We start from the raw sequence: 17,480 nt of genomic DNA, 5'->3' as shown, positions 1-17,480 counted from the left end.
AGTAAAGGAATCAAAGGATTAAAAAAATTATATAGGTAATGTACTTGTTTTCGAGATATTAGCCATTGACATTTTGGCGGGAAAATATTCTCTCTAGACTTGTCATAGCTGTATCATTGAAAAGTTTGATTTCTCAAAAACTATTAAAAAATAATTAAAATTTTATAAGACTTTTATAGATGGTCATTATACATGTAAAAGATTTAAATAAAGAAAAAAAGGGGGGGGGGTCAATGGGTAATTTTCTTTAAGACATTCAAAAGGATAAAACCAGAGGATTCCGAAAATCTGACAAAAATCCCAAACATGATAAGCGAATTTCCTTAAAGTGGCTTGGTCGTCTTAATTATAATCAATAGTATTTTTTTTAATTATTTTCATCATACTTTTTTTTTGTGTGATAAAAGAAAAGTATACCATAGAATTTTTTAGATAAGATGTGAAAAGCTAGCTGTTATAACAACATGCTTGTAGATAAGAAAATGAAAAAAAATTACCGGACTTGTTAACATATTAAAACAGTTAAATGCACAACACTTTAATCATATATCTACTTTATTTGAGTTATCTCCCCGTACTTTGCATATTTGAAGAAAAAAATCAAACACAAATTGTGATTTTTTTGGAGAAAATACAGCCGCAAATATGATAAAGCACATAACATTTTCTTTATTACCATTTAAATTCTAACACAGGAATTACATACAACTCTCAAAATTGGCACATTTCAAGATCTAGATCAATTATTCATTATCTGCTACTTCGAAAACCAAAATGGAGGAAGACACCGTAGCTACCCTAAGGACCGACCGTGCAAGGGATCTATAGACAGTCAAGGTCGTTAAAAAGTTCCATGGTCGAAGCTACCTCAAGTAAATTTGTTTTTTATAATAACTCATCTTAGATGTTTGTGGAGCACAAGACATAAACGAACTATTGGTGCATATGGATGCAAACAAGTACTTTTTTCTTGATACGAATGAAATATAAGAACTCAAGTTGCGGACAAATGAAATCTATCTGACTCACTGTTCAAGACCTGTTAAAGGTTATAACTAGATTCCGTATTGGTGACATTTGAGAACTGAATGTTTGTACTTTTGTCGGGTTTAAAAGCATTAAACGACGCACGTTTCGAATAAATTTCAAAGGCGCTTCATACTAAAATTTCCTCACGATCATTTCTTTTACAAACTTTTAAAATTTCAAAAAAGGATTCAATTCTAATAATAACTTTTCTTATGCTACCACCCTGATTGTACGACTTATCTCCATGTTTCCTTTTGTTGTCCTATGCATTGCTATCACGTGGTCACGGGAACCGCGTGCTGTTATAATCTATAAAATGTCGCATCATACTTGGAAATTAAATCTTACTTTGTACAGTCTTACGATTGTTGTGAGCCAATCAAAAGTACGGGTTCTTATAAAACATACATGTTATGTACTAATTGTTTATTTCTGTTTATTACGAGTGTTCCACCTATCACACACATATAAGACAATGTTTGTTTTTAATCATACATCAGCTGACCGTGCAAGGACTGTTTAGCCAGTCAAGGTCGTTAAAAACTTCCATCATTAATCATACATCACAAACAATAGTTATATAACGGTTGATAAAATGTTATCGTGCATACTATGGATAAATATGTACTACTTTCTATGATCAGGGTCAATACTCATTAAAATATTTTAAGATTTTAAGACAAGATTATCCATACGAGGACACAAGAAGAACAATGACCATTTTGAACAGTCTTATGTTTTTATTGTATCCAAAAGGGTTCTTTAAAACAAGTGATTAACACACTCTACAATGATATACTATAAAAAGTACAATAACAAAAAATAAAAACTCCAACTAAAATCAAAATCGGAAGGTCTTTTGTCGAATGAAAAATCATTAGCTCAAACGAATAAAAAACAGCTGTTTTATTCCTGACTTTGTACGGGCATTTCGTTTTGATTGAATCATTTGTAGGATAGTCGCATAAAAATTCCATTATGTTGACAACAATGTGTAAATAAAACAAACAGACAAAATAGGTCAAAAATGACAAGAATAGGGGTTCATGCAGCAGTCAACATTGTGTTAAAATCTAAATCACTATATAGAAAGTAAACAATATGTCAACAATTATTTGCTTCACTTTTATCCTCAGAAAAGGATATGTAAGAAACAGTTTTCCTCTTTTTTTTTAATTCAGGAACTGAACAATAAACATTGTGTGTTATAGTTTAAAAAGATAAATCTTTACATATATTCCAAAAACATTTATAGATATTAGATGATGTGGTATGATTGCCAATGAGACAACTCTCCATTCAAGTCACAATTTATAAAAGTAAATCATTATAGGTCAAAGTGCGGTCTTCAACACGTAGCCTTGGCTTACACCGAACAGTAAGCTATAAAGGGCCCCAAAAGATATCTAGTGTAAAAAGTAAATTCACAAAAATACTGAACTCCGAGGAAAATTCAGAACGGAAAGTCAAATGGCAAAATCTATCGAATGGATAACAACTGATATATTCCTGACTTGATACAGCCATTTTCTTATGCATGAATTCTGGATTGGACCAGGTTTTATAGCTAGCTTAACCTCTCATTTGTATGACAGTCGCATCAAATTCCATTATATAGTCAACGATGCGTGAACAAAACAAATAGACATAATAGGTAAAAATGTCAACAATACAGCAGTCAACATTGTGTTATAATCTTAATTACTAAAAAGACAAACAAACATTTAACAAAGAAGCACAAAATGGCATATAGACCAAGCATATAAGAAAAAATTAAAGACAGAAGACACAAATTTATCATAGTCAATAACACAATGAAGGGATGTATAAGTACAAAGCCACGTAATATATGAAACAAAGACACATAAAAACCATTCAAACGGGAAAACGAAGTGTCTTATCTATATAAAAACCGAGAAATGTTTATATATATACTCCGTCTCAAATTAGAAACAATATTCGATTGACAAATTTGCTTATGCAAAATTTTGTTCTTCTCTGAACAGGATTTGAGTCCCTATGTCTAAGCTTTGTGGCATTACCACCTGAGCTGTGTCCAGAGACATAGACTACTCAACCAAGCAGGCTATATAATGTAGCTTTCTTTAGTCGAGTATAAAGACTAAATAAAGAAAGAAATGAACATCTTTATTAAAGATAACCTATCAAGGTTATTTCGTAGCCTTGTCGAAAAAACGAGATATAAATAAAAATGAACTAAACTTAACAACATCATGACTTAAATGTTATTTATTAGTGGTGTGATATTGTTTGTCTGTTTTAATCTAATTACAGTGCAAGTTTTATTTATAAAATAACTATTATCAGGGATTCAAGGATAACCTACAAATTAATACGAATATCAGTATGACGAAAATACAAAAAAATAGCAGCTAATCTTTTCTAAATTTAAATATTGGCAGGAATACTAATAATGCTATGTCTCTTTAAGTTTCTTTTTCAGATATACCTCACGGGGAAAGCGATTTTTCAAAGAAATTTGGAGTAATACTGATTCTACTGTAAATATATATACGTGTTCTACCCTAGACGTATTATCAACTTTATCATAAATTTAAGATAACAACGATGAATGTTTACAAATGGTCCGACATATTTCAGTATCTAATCAATATAATGAAAATTTTACACAGGATTTCAAATGACATTGTAAGTTTATTACATTCTTATTACTTACATCAAATTATCAATACATTTTTTTTGTTATTAATTTGTTATTTGTTTTGAAAATTTGTATGTGTTAAGATTTTTATAGCTGAAGGTATAAAGAAACCAAATTGATTTACCAAATTTAAAGTAAATAAAGGCAACAGTAGTATACCGCTGTTCAAAACTCATAAATCCATGGACAAAAAACAAAATAAAATTTAGAATACTGACTTGAACATTTAATATTTTTGAGTATAAGATATGATAAAAGTTCGTTAAATTAGTTTGGCTGATCTGTACCTTACTTTTTTAATTGAGACAAGGTTGGTACAACTGTTTCTCGTACAGGAATATTTGAGAAACCGTGCGAGGGCTGTGTAGTCAGTCAAGGTCGTTAAAAACTTTCATCATCCGAGAAAAGAGGATCAATACAGAAACAGGGTACTCGATTACCAAAAACAGCTATCTCATTAAACCCGAAACACGTGAATTAACAATCTATTTATTCTATTTCGAAATAACCGCCTAAATGTTTGAAACTGTATGAACTTGATCATCATATTTTGTAATAAAAGAGGGACGAAAGATACCAAAGGGACAGTCAAACTCATAAATCTAAAATAAACTGACAACGCCATGGCTAAAAATGAAAAAGACAAACAGACAACAGCAGACATGACACAACATAGAAAACTAAAAAATAAACAACACGAACCCCACCAAAAACTAGGGGTGATCTCAAGTGCTCCGGAAAGGTAAGCAGATCCTGCTCCACATGTGGCACCCGTCCTTGTTGCTTATGTGATACCAAATCCGGTAAATAGTCTAATTCGGTTGGTCATAACTTTCTTTTTACATGGATTTGAAAAGAAAACATTTTATTTTTCCTTTCAGATACATTCATGGATATTTGTTGTTGCGTATGGTATACAATAGAATTTAATACAAACAGACTTGGATATATCAGTATTTGATAATGACATCAACGGTTTCTTTTAAAATGGCAGTCACCGCTTATGCTAAATATGCTCTTGGATTAACTGAATCTATGGAAGACGATATATGTGTTCATAAAAATTGCTCAGGGAATGGATTTTGTCAAGATGGTCAATGTATATGTTTGGTATGTATGACATTATCCCATTGCTTCAAGTAAACCTATACAAATGTATAAACCAAGTCATTATTTTTAAAACATCTCGACTTTGTAATGACATGCAAATGACCGAATTGGTCGGTGTGAAAAGCCTACAATATTACACACAACGAAAACGAAACATTGAACCTACTTTTGCAGATATCAATTTTTTACTGTATTAAAGAGACTTATAAATTTACAGGTTTATAATATTTCGGAGAATTTCTAATACAATCTCTGGTTGGATTTTTTTTTAAATTATCAAAGGTGATCAATTTGTAGTGGCAAGTGTCTACATTTGTGAATGAATTTAAGTTATAAATCGTCATTTTGATCTTAAAATCATCAGAAAAGTATGAACAATAAATTTATCAGTCTTGTTCTCTCTTTCCGTCAATTTTCTGGTGTATCCTGATCAACTTCTTACTTTATTCTGATTATTTAAATTTTATGATTCGAGCGTCACTGGTTTTATTGTAGACGACACGGACGCCTTAGTTTAATTAATTTATACTCTACAGTAAAGTCAGTGTCGTTGAAGTCTTTTCGCTTGTAGTCAATCCTGTACTGTTAAAATATATTCTCATATGATTTAGCATTATATGTTTATGTACAGAAAAAAAACAACAACTGAACAATCCTTTCAGAGCTTTTTCAGATCGAAATAACGGTTTCAAATAAAAATTGGTTTACTAATAATGTCATAATTAATTTACTATTAACCATGATGGAAGAAAATAAAATAAACAGATGATGTCCCTATCTTATCCAGAGAAGATTGTTGCATACTCATTGAAATGTTCAAAGAACATACACAATATAATTTTAAGGTGGTGTTGACTTACTCTTACTCGAACTACTCTTTTATATACCAACCTTTATGTATAGACTGAACGAGATATGCTTTTTTAAGAGTAGACTTAAAGATAAGAACGCCAAACGCATTGTTCGTCTACATATGACTCGTCAGTGAGACTCAAAGCAAAACAGTAAGAAGCCTTGATCAAGTACAAACGTATGCACTACACAATTTGATACATAATGGAAACCCTAAGTGACTTTGCAATCTTTATTAACTAGAATTACATCACAGTTCAATTTATAATATCATCAATATTGGAATTTCAGATCCAGTTTACTGGTGGTTCATGCCAAGATGCAAACCTCGGATATTTTATGGCGTTTGGTACAATATTTGTTTTTCTATGTCTAGTAGCCTTTGTTCAACTGGTATGTTTAATAATTTTACATTATGTTAATGAATGTTGAATATCAACATTTCATGGTTGTATCTAGGCATTAACAAACTTTATGTTATAATTTTCATTCCAAATAGATTTGTTTTCCGACTTAATGTTACATAATGCAGTCTAACGAAAAGAGATAGAAGAAGATACACAGAGGATATTCGAAAAGTATAATAAAAGCAGACAATACCAAAGTAAAACGAATGATTTCATTTTCAAAAGCACAACACGAAGTTATAGATAAAAAGGACTGATATATCTTCCAAAACCGAGAACCCGGTTTGACTTCGGCAAAGATGTTCTTTCATTAAAATTGAGAATGGAAATGGGGAATGTGTCAAAGAGACAACAACCCGACCAAATAAAAAACAACAGCAGAGGGTCACCAACAGGTCTTCAATGTAGCGAGAAATTCCCGCACCCGGAGGCGTCCCTCTTTCATTACCTTTTCAATCTCTCCAAACTATCTATATAGTGTTTTAGTCCTCCACTGTTTTTTTCTGCTCTTTTCATTTATTTTGTTGTTACTATTTTTCTAACAACCATGTTATCTACAAACAATTGATAGATTTCGAAATGATACTAAAGAGACAAAACAAAGCAAACATCAATTCACAAAATTAGAAAATATTTGATTGTCTATGTTTGCTTTATTTCAGTTTTTATGTATAAGCAATGAATATCAAAAGCAAAAGACGAAGTCTTGGAAAACAGTTTTCAAAATAACAGGTCCTAAACTGTTGTACATATTGACGATCTTTGCTACAGCTATCAGAGGTGTTTATTTCTTTACAAAGGTATGTAGGAGATGTCTATAAAACAGTTAAGAAGTACAGTATACTTTATTTAGTCGATGGCAATATTGTTAAAGAACATATACTGCAAAAGAAAATTAATAATTGATTGAATCTAAATATATTGTACATATATGCATTGTATATCTCAATAATGTGTTGCAACATTTGCCTCATACAAAAAATGCTTCTTCGTTTCTTTGTCCCTCCGATTACAACGTGATTTTAATATCAAATCATAGGCAGTTCACTTTTTTGTGTAGAAATGTGTTGAATTGTCTCAAAATAATAAAAACTTACGGTGCGTAATTTTAAATCTGGAATGACATAAATGACATTTTGTTTTTACTAGTTCGAATTTCCAAGTAACTTTTGCACGATGCTTATTACGAAGTCATTGATGGATAATTGTGTACATCATAATATCTAGTTAATTCAATTGATATATATTTTTTCAGATGCACATATCGGATCAAGCCTCAATACACCTGTGGAGTGCTTACTATCCTATATTGTTATCAGGTTCATCTTTAATAGTATGTTTCTGGGCAGAGGTAATTAAACAGAACCAAAAACAAATTATTTCTTATTAGTTATCATGTAAGAAAGAAAAATTCATATTTAATCAAGATGCAATATGATAAGCAGAAACCAGCTTGATTTCATCTAAAAGGATCGGAACGAAATGTAAAATATGAAACAAAATCTAAACGTATCGTTTTTTCCTATATATAAATAAAGAGATACACTTATGGTGTCGTTTATACATCACACTGTTCTGAAGATATGAGTATAATTTAAGGATTCACACAATATACTCTTACGCAGAACATTCAGGGCAAAAGCTCTTCTGTTGCCTGAGAAAAACATTGCTTTTATCTGCATAAAATTGCATTCACAAAAGGGTATAGTTGATAGTGTATAGTATCTACAAAAAGAATTGCAAAACATTTATTTTTAAACATAACGCTAAGTATAAGCATACTTTAGTTTTCATACTTTCTCTCCTATTTTAAAGATTGTTAAACTATGTTGTATTTTGTCTCAGGCATTTCATTTGGAGGGAATTGACTGTGATAAACCAAGATTCCTTAGTAAATCTATAATAGGATTTGTTGTAATTAATGTCGTCATATCAGGATTACTAATCACTCAGCTCGTCGCTACAGATATAGATGACCCTGTCATTTCTGTAAGTATATTAAATATAAAGCGAAAGAGAGGAATAAATATAGAAAATTCTGACTGATGCAATATGAAATTACAGAGAAAAAGAGGGGCGAAAGATACCAGAGGGATATTCAAAATCATAGATCGAAAATAAACTGGCAAAACCATAGCTAAAAAGGAAAAAGACAAACAGACAAACAATAGTACACAAGACACAACATAGAAAACTAAAGACTAAGCAACACGAATAATATGCATGACTGATACATGGTGTCATACTTATTTTAGTTTGTCTTGCATCAAAGTAAAAGTAACATAATCAAGTAGATGGATGTATAGAGGTTGTAATTCCTTGGTCTCTCTGTTAAGGTCGTTAATTGAATGAATAGACTTGAACAGTAATGGAACAAATGAATATTATCGTGTTTAGAACAAGAGGCGCATGAAACAACCGACGTCTATGCTGCGTAATTTACTACAAACAACACAAGGAAAAAATGTGACAAAATTAAAAGAAACATTTACAAACTTCAAAATTAAGGTCGGCAAGGTCTGAAATAATGTTTATTTTATATGTTACATATAAACCTTTGTAAAATTTAAGTATTGAAAACACATCTAAGTATTGACAAAACAAAGAGATCTTTAAACATACTAAATAAAAAAGTCGTTATATATTAATAGTAACATAGCATTCATTTCTTCTTTATAGAATAATATATACAGAATTTGTAATGGCAGCGTTGGTTTGTTGCTCATAATTGCTGTTGTATTTTTCTTAGTATACGGAGTTGAAGTATACTTTAAGGTAATTTCTATTTCCGCTTATATATATATATATTTATATCATTGAACATTTTTTTCTTTAAGTGTCGAGTGATACTTAAGATTACTTCCCTTTTCACTCGAATATATTTAAGACATTCTGGAAGGATATTTTGCATTAATTTGTTATTGCTTTAGGATTTAATCAATTAAATTTCTTGCTGTAAATATACTCATTAAAAAATAATTGAAAAAAATACTTTCCAAACAACACTTTAAAAGTCCTTGCGTCCAAAGCGATTTTCCGGATTTACCTCCATCAGGAACGCACAAATTCAAATTTAAGAAAGCCACGGATGTATAAATATACAAAAACCTTGACATATAAATTATAGAAATATGAAAATAAACAACAGTATTTAGTATGTAGATCATAAATGACATAATCTATTCACAGTTTTTAGTTTTATCCGTTTTTATGATAATGCTGAAATTCGTAAAATGAACTATATCTCATTGTGTCACTATGGATATTTCAACGGCGTGTAAATACAGTCTTATGAAAAGCATGGATATGAATATCAATGGAGATTCTGTATCTGTAGGATATTTGTCTTCTAAAATATGGAAAAATAAACTAAAGATCCATCGAAATAATCAAAAATAGAAAAAAAGTTCACATGCATTAATTGTTGCAACACTTATGATTTCGAAAAAAAACCACATGATCTTTAAAATAAAGTGTGTTATATTTTTTTAAAGAAATATTACATTAAAAGATAACAGGAACTACCACAGAATTCCGACAGACAACACCAGCCAATAATAAACGTACAAACAAAGGAAAACAACAAAGGACACCACATAGCACAAACATAAAAGTATATACAGACAAACGAGAGTGTATTCCATATTATTCAGCCACATTATTGGTGGTAAATAAAAGTAAAAGTCTCCAAGTGAAACAACTATTTTTCCACAGTTTTGAAACCTTGTGAAATTTAATCATTTCAAATTAAAATTAAGTTAAAGCCGTAAAGAATGTCATGAAACAAGATTCATAATTCTTATTCTTTGCATTTATCGTTATCTTTCTAATACAGGTGCGAGGGGCTTTTAATAAAACCCAAAGTAATGTGGATCCTTGGCAGTTACATATGTCTAGACTGGGTTTGATAGCACAAGCATGTCTCCAACTACTAACTGCTCTGTTTCTCATATCGGATGCTTTGAGAGATAATTGGAAGAAAAGGTACACCTCTGTCATATCTTTCACATGGTTATTTTTTAGTTCAACTAGTTAAGTCTATTATAGCATGCAAGTACAAGTAATAAAATGTATCAGGAAGCATAAAATGAGATGTTTGCGTTTTAGTCGTATGCTTTGTGCTTTTTATGAAATATTCTGATATCTTCAAACATAACACCATTTGTATTTCAACAAATTTTAAAATTAGATCATTGATCCTCCGTAGGCAACCGTAGTATATCGCTGTTCAAAAGTAATGAATCGATTGTGAGAAAACCAATTGGGGTTGCAAACTAAAACCGAGAGAAACACATCAACTTTAAGAAGAAATCAGCGACACAACAGAGACACTGAAGTGCAAAAAAAAAACCGACAGTGTAAGCTCCTAAGAAACGAGCTGTAAGATAACAACGGCCATATTTCTGATTTGGTATAGGACATTGTAAGTAAGAAACGGAGGTTGAACCTGGTTTTGTTGCTATCCGGACCAATTTTCTTTAATACCATATGACAAAACGCGCCTGTAAATGCACTGCTTTAGCTACATACTATTCTCATGAGACAAATTAAAACAAATATTGCTGTCGAAGAGCTATTCATCAATTAATGACATTCAATTTGTTTGAAACAATCGTAGATCAGTGTCAAATAGATTTTTTTATTTACTGGCATACCTGTCCCTTTTCTCAAACGGTGTTACTGGTAACATTTGATTTTTAAATGTGCGTCTGTAAAATACTAAAATAAATGAGCTGATAAGTTCTTAGAATTATCTTTACAATCAGATGAAAAAAAAACTCAATCTGTATTGATGTGCATTAGTTTGGATTGAAAGAAGGAAAATAAAAAAATCAGAGACATATTATTTCGAAAGAATTACAAGAACAAAAATAACAAAATACCAATCTCCAAGGAAAATTCTAATTGGAGATGTCCTTATTAACTGTCAAAATTAAATGCTCAAACATACAAACTATTGATATGTTAGACTTCAACTTTTCGGTATTCATTTCAGCCTTCCAGTATTTGACCAAAACTTTTATGACATTGGATTCAGAATTGCCGAATTTGGTGTTGTTTTATGGTTTCCTTGTGTCCTTTGGAACTGCAAAAGGTATGTTTTAAAAAAAATACCTGATTCCTTAAAGTTACATATTTGTGAATTTATTAATTTCCTTGTGACAATAATTTTTGATCACGTGATGATTTAAACGATGCTTTCTATTTTAAGTGCCTTCTTTTATTCCGTATGAATTCGATATTGTTCCCATACTATTTGAATTTTAATACTTTCACATTTTTTGCATTGAATAACATGATAGGGATTGAATTTAGTATAATACTGTAGATTTTAATAAGTATGATACAATTCAACTAAAACTGAGTTGACAAGTTTTCTCCGGAGTAGAGAGACATTTGCATTTTTGACAGTTTTTATTTTGAAAAGGGTCGGTTTTGATTTCTCACAATGTTTTTGTTTCTGGTTGTGAATGTTTGATTTAATATATGCTTTATGGATATAATACAAAAAAGGAATTATGTGAATCATAATTTTTATCATTTCTATATATTACTGGCAATACTGGCAATCTGTCAAGATGCATTGTAATCAACAGTTTTTATCCTTAGACAGTTTTTACAACTGAAAAAACATAGACTGCAATTTGAGACGGTTGAATACTTTGCTAGTAGTCTGTTGTTATTTATGTATTATTGTCATTTTATTTATTTTCTTTTGTTACATCTTTTGACATCAGACTCGGACTTCTCTTGAACTGAATTTTAATGTGCGTATTGTTATTCTTTTACTTTTCTACATTGGCTAGAGGTATAGGGGGAGGGTTGAGATCTCATAAACATGTTTAACCCCGCCGCAATTTTGCGCCTGTCCCAAGTCAGGAGCCTCTGGCCTTTGTTAGTCTTGTATGATTTTAAATTTTAGTTTCTTGTGTATAATTCGGAGTTTAGTATGACGTCCATTATCACTGTACTATTATGCATATTTTAGGGGCCAGCTGAAGGACACCTACGGGTGCGGGAATTCTCGCTACATTGAAGACCCATTGGTTGCCTTCGTCTGTTGTTTGCTCTATGGTCGGGTGGTTGTCGCTTTGACATATTCACCATTTCCTTTCTCAATTTTACATTAAACATTTCATATCTACAAACTTAGAAAAAACCCATGTTCCCTGATTTGGAGGCACCATTTCTAAGGTCTATAATTCGATCTAAATATGTGTTAATGTTTGTTTTAATGATATCTAAATGGATCAACTTGGAAAATTACCTTAATAGACAATAAATATGCTCGAAAGACAGAGCTCCTGTGCTACTTCAGTTGTGATAGAAATGATTCGAACTACTTATGTGTTCTACTCCAAGCATAATATATAGCTACAACGCGGGTCTTGAGTTCATATTCATAGGCCCGGTATTTTAAAGCACGCGAGTTATATGGCCGAAATCTTGGAAAAATGATAGGTTACCCGAAAAGTCTAAAGTTTTGTAAGGTTGATGAAAATAGTTTGGATCAATCTAAGGGCACACAATCAGATTCAAAGCAATTAACGAACTCTCATTAAGGCATTCCTTTTTTTATCTTCGATTTGATAGTTTATTGGTGTTTGTTCTAATATATAAATAAGCATCACACCAAACACTTCCTAAAACCATCAGGAAGAGCGACGGAAATAGTTTGTACTTTGGAGACGGAAGCATATTAACAAAATCATGTTTTATATTACTTCCTCTTTTTATATATTTCAGTCCAGAAAGTTTATGGGTACTAAATCCACAGAAACTCTTTAAAACGTTGAAAATTGACAGTTGCACGCAGGAGGAAAACACGGAGCCAACGGTTCATCCAAATTATGGGACAATATCTACAGATAATGGTAATTATTTATCAATGGTACCGAATTTATCAATATTATACATACTTTTTCAATTGAATTTTAATTTTGAAGTTTAAATGTGTTTATTTAACATTACCGTCAGTCTGAAATGTGTAATTTGAATTTCATTTTAAGTCCTGATATATTTACCAGGTACAAAGCAAGATTGTTGGATATGCTATGATCCAGAACGAATTGATGCTGGGGATTTGATACAACCATGCCAGTGTAAAGGGGATGTTGCATCAGTCCATCACGAATGTCTCCGAAAATGGCTAATGGAGGTATTTCTCTGAGCGTTTTATTCTAACTAGTATATTTCTGTTTAAAAATTTTTATCTATAAAACACACATTCACACACAAAAAAACACCCCAAAAAAACCAGACGATATATGGTGCAAATGTAAGTTCGATGAAATCTGAACTCTGTCTGATGGAACATTGTAGATGTTTCGTTTCCTTTCTGAGTTTTAAAATATGGTGTCTCGACAGGTGATAACGCCAGTCTTTAACAACTGAATTATTTTCATATCCAAACGTGACGTCAGTATCATTTTAGTCCCTTTTACATTGGGTAATCCTACTTCCACACCTGAACCTATAACAACAGATGAACTATAAAATCTTAAACCGGAATAAATATCCGAGCAAATAATTCGATATGCCCCTTTAAATATGATACCTAAATTACACAAAGATTGAAAAAGCCTTCAATAGCGAGATCTTTCCAGTAAATTCGAACAAATACTTTTTACATAAAAATGATAGACGATACAAATAACTACCCCTGCAAAAGATGGACGAAAAATACCAGAGGGACAGTCAAACTCATAAGTGTTATAAACATAATACATGTTCAAATATTTTCTTGAATTTTGTAAGTTTGAAATGAAAACAAGAGTTTCCAGAATGAAAAATAATTTTGTTTTCAAGAAGAAACAATACAAACATTAAAAAAAAAAAGAAAAATAGCACATGATATTATACTACACTGAATGTTGAAACCAAAGAAACCATGAAGTCCATACAAACAAATATAGGGGTGAAGGATATGAGGTTCCTGCTTCAGAAAATAGTAATTCGGTCTTACAATATAATAGAATGTTAAATAAGACAAATATAAGAACATTACATTTGTGCTTTTCTTGTTTAAGTGTTCAGCTGATGAAGATGGTTTTAGATGTAAAGTTTGCAAGAATAAAGTAAATATATTTATTAATTATCTGGTTTATCTTCGATTTGAAAGGTTTTACTTACATTATAAAAAGTACTGAAATACCGAACTCCAAGAAAATTCAAGCGGAAAGTCCCTTATCAAAAGGCAAAACCAGAAGCTCAAAAACACCAAACGGAGGAAAAGAACTGTCATGTTCCTACCTTGGTACAGGCATTTCCTTATGTAGAAAGAACACACACACACACAAGTACATTTTAGATAACTAAATCATTGCTAGTGCGTTTAAAAGTACATTAAACTCATCATAGATACCATTCTTCAAATTTAGTACGCCAGACGCGTGTTTTGTCTACACTTGACACACAAGTGACGCTCAAATCAAAAGGTTTAAAAGCTGAATGAAAGTACAAACTTGAAGAGCATTGAAGACCAAAAATTCCAAAAGGTTTGACAAATACAGCCCAGGTAAATTTGGAGGGTTTAAAAAATATCAAAGTTTGATAAAAAAAAAAAAGTTGATAATAACAACTCCGAAACAAGCATATAATTGAAAAAATGTACTAGTATATGAAAGGTTGTATACTGATGGATATGAACCCACGGGTGTGAAATGTAAACGTATTAAACATTAGGCCGTATTTAGCAATCACAGGTGGGTATATACCTGTTTTATACTATAAGTTCTAGTTTCATGAAAATTAACTGGATTAACCTTATTTCCTGCAATATATTATCTTTCTTTATATGGATATTTCAATGCACACATGGGAACGTTATATTAGAGTATAATACATGTTCATTATATAGAGTATAAAACATCATAATTCTAACCGGCCAATTAAAACTAGTTTGTTAAAAGTAAGGAATCTGCAGGTTATAAATAAAACTTCAAAATCAAGTATCTGTTATCTATACCAAAGCCATTAGAATATTATTATTATTTTTCATAATCATTCAAGTATCAACTAAAGGAGACATGGACGTTTGTCCCACGTTATATCAAGACACGGCATTGGTTACAAACTTTCTTGTCACTTGTTATCATGGTTGGTAGTCCATTTGGAGCATACACGCTGATTCATTCGGTAACAACTGCAACATACATAGATGTTCTGACAATTGGCTTGTGTATTTTGGTGGAATTAGGATGTTTAAGGTAAGATAATGTAGAAAATCATCTTTTATTTATATACAAAAACCAATCTATGAGGAAAACACTTATAATAGCATGATACAGGCATTGTGATTCCTTAAGCAACAAATGATATACTTCAAATATACTCAAACAAGTAGACAAGCAAAAAGAGCAACAGAGGAAATAAAAACTTTGGTGATAATTACAATAATAAAAAAAAAACGATCTCCGAGGAAAATTCAAAACGGAAAGTACCAAATCAAATGGCAAAATCAAAATCAAAAACTAGAAACTTAAAGCTAGCCAAACCCCCTCACTTGTATGACAGTCACATAGAATTCAATAATATTGACAACGATGTGTGAACAAACAATAATAATATATAGGTTAAAATATCAAAAGTAGTGGTACAACAATCAACATTGTGTCAAAAATTATAATGGAAAATCTGTAATCAAATGGCAAAATCAAAAGCTCAAAAACATCAAACGAATTGAATCCAACTGTCATATTCCTGATTGGTACAGGCATTTCCTTATGTAGAAAATGTAAGATCAATCCTAAAGGAAATATCCAAACTATGTCATTAACTATTTTCTCTAATATAGTGGCATTGTGGAAAAATGTTTTATGAAATATTTTGACTAGCATGTGTCCACTTAAATTCAAAGTTTAAGCAATACTTTTATTTCAAATTTCCATGTTTTACAGGTTTTTAGCAACAAGTCTTGGTGTTTGTTACAAAAGAGGGCGGCTATCCACAATACGAATACAAGGAAATAAAACACCAGATATTCAAACAATTTTTACCCCAGCACATCCATCAGCCAATCAAGTTTCACAAAACATAGTAAATAGTAATAATTTAACAGCTGATCAAAGAGGATATTCATTTTCTGTTGAGGCAGTCGTTGAAACAAATAATAGATACAGTCGTTTTGAGTAGATTGCCAAACTCTATTGATGTCTGCAATAAATTTGAAGATCTAGATCTACAACAGTAAGATTTTGTGACGGGTGTTTCAAGATTGAAATCAAACGACCGTGGCATCTGCATATGTATTCACTGTTGGCTACATACCATAACGTATATATTTTTCTCATCCAAATTGTTATGCGGATAGTTTATGAATCGAACACATACACAATTCAAGTATCAACAAAATATTTAAGTAGATTAAAACTTGTATTCTTAACCATATTACAAAATTTTATAAATAAAATCTGTTGATTATTAACCTAGCTGGTTGATCTGTAAAATTAAAATGAATCATTATGAAAAGTCGATTAAGGGGCATTATTTAGGTAATATGGGTAATAACAGTACGTAAGACATAAAAAGGAAAACAAAGATGAATGGTTTATTGTTAAATCTCAACAAAGATGTTTATATATATACAAGTCAAACTTTCTGTACATAGTAGGTACAGAAAGTAGACATTTGTTAACAGTTCTTGTGAATTGTGAGTCCTAGACTACCTTATTGTTTTCTATTATATTATATATGTTTGCCTAGCATAATGTTTTATAAATATGTACTTGTTAATATAAATTAAACCATTTGATATTTCAAAGTTATGCAATACGAAAATAAAATATTTATGTTAAGATTATCATTTTCTTTAACATCTTATATACCATTGGAAGAAATTTAGTCAAATTATGAGTCAACCACACTTAATTGACTTATCTTTATAAAACCGTTGGGTGAAATTTATTAATATCTCTTATACATTAAACAGTTAAAGTCATCAATGAAACCAGGCTTATAATTGAGTACGCCGGTACGGCAATACGTCAGCACGCTAGACGCGCGTGTTGTCTACACAGTATTCCCCAGCAGCGCTAAAATCAACTCAGTTGGAAGACCGAAACAAATTTTATAACCGAATCAATATTCCTTGGAAGCACATGACTGCAGGCTACTGGAGTAATCTGAGTACGAAATAAGAGACGAATGAAATGATATGACCAAAATGTCCTGAATGTTCTTGCATTTATTTGTAATGTATTCCTGTCATGTAATGTTGTCATTTTAGTGTTATATTTAACATTGCCATAAAATCGCGAGGTTTGCCTAGGCACAAAACTAGGTTCAACCCACCAATCTTTTTTTTAGATTTCCTTTTCCAAGTCAGGGAAATTGCAGTTGTAATCTTATAGTTCATTTATATGTGTGTTGCATTGTCGATTGTTTTTTGTTGCACTTCA

General features: G+C 31.1%; 1 protein-coding gene across 1 annotated transcript; it reads left to right on the top strand.

Annotated features, from left to right (window-relative positions):
- Window positions 1-3,590: 3,590 nt before the first annotated feature.
- LOC139511613 (uncharacterized) lies at window positions 3,591-16,882 on the top strand. The gene is made up of 14 exons (XM_071298524.1): window positions 3,591-3,699; window positions 4,594-4,822; window positions 5,966-6,067; window positions 6,744-6,881; window positions 7,337-7,432; window positions 7,927-8,070; window positions 8,761-8,856; window positions 9,917-10,065; window positions 11,078-11,176; window positions 12,829-12,956; window positions 13,110-13,240; window positions 14,112-14,159; window positions 15,094-15,290; window positions 15,981-16,882. Exons 2-14 carry the CDS (start codon window positions 4,676-4,678, stop codon window positions 16,213-16,215), a joined length of 1,710 nt encoding a protein of 569 aa, XP_071154625.1. The 5' UTR covers window positions 3,591-3,699; window positions 4,594-4,675; the 3' UTR covers window positions 16,216-16,882.
- The last annotated feature ends 598 nt before the right edge of the window (window positions 16,883-17,480 follow it).

The sequence above is a fragment of the Mytilus edulis genome, chromosome 2 (assembly GCF_963676685.1).
Source record: "Mytilus edulis chromosome 2, xbMytEdul2.2, whole genome shotgun sequence".
In the NCBI taxonomy this organism is placed as follows: domain Eukaryota; kingdom Metazoa; phylum Mollusca; class Bivalvia; order Mytilida; family Mytilidae; genus Mytilus; species Mytilus edulis.
Note: the sequence above shows the minus strand (reverse complement) of the source record. Positions and strands in the feature narration are given on the sequence as shown.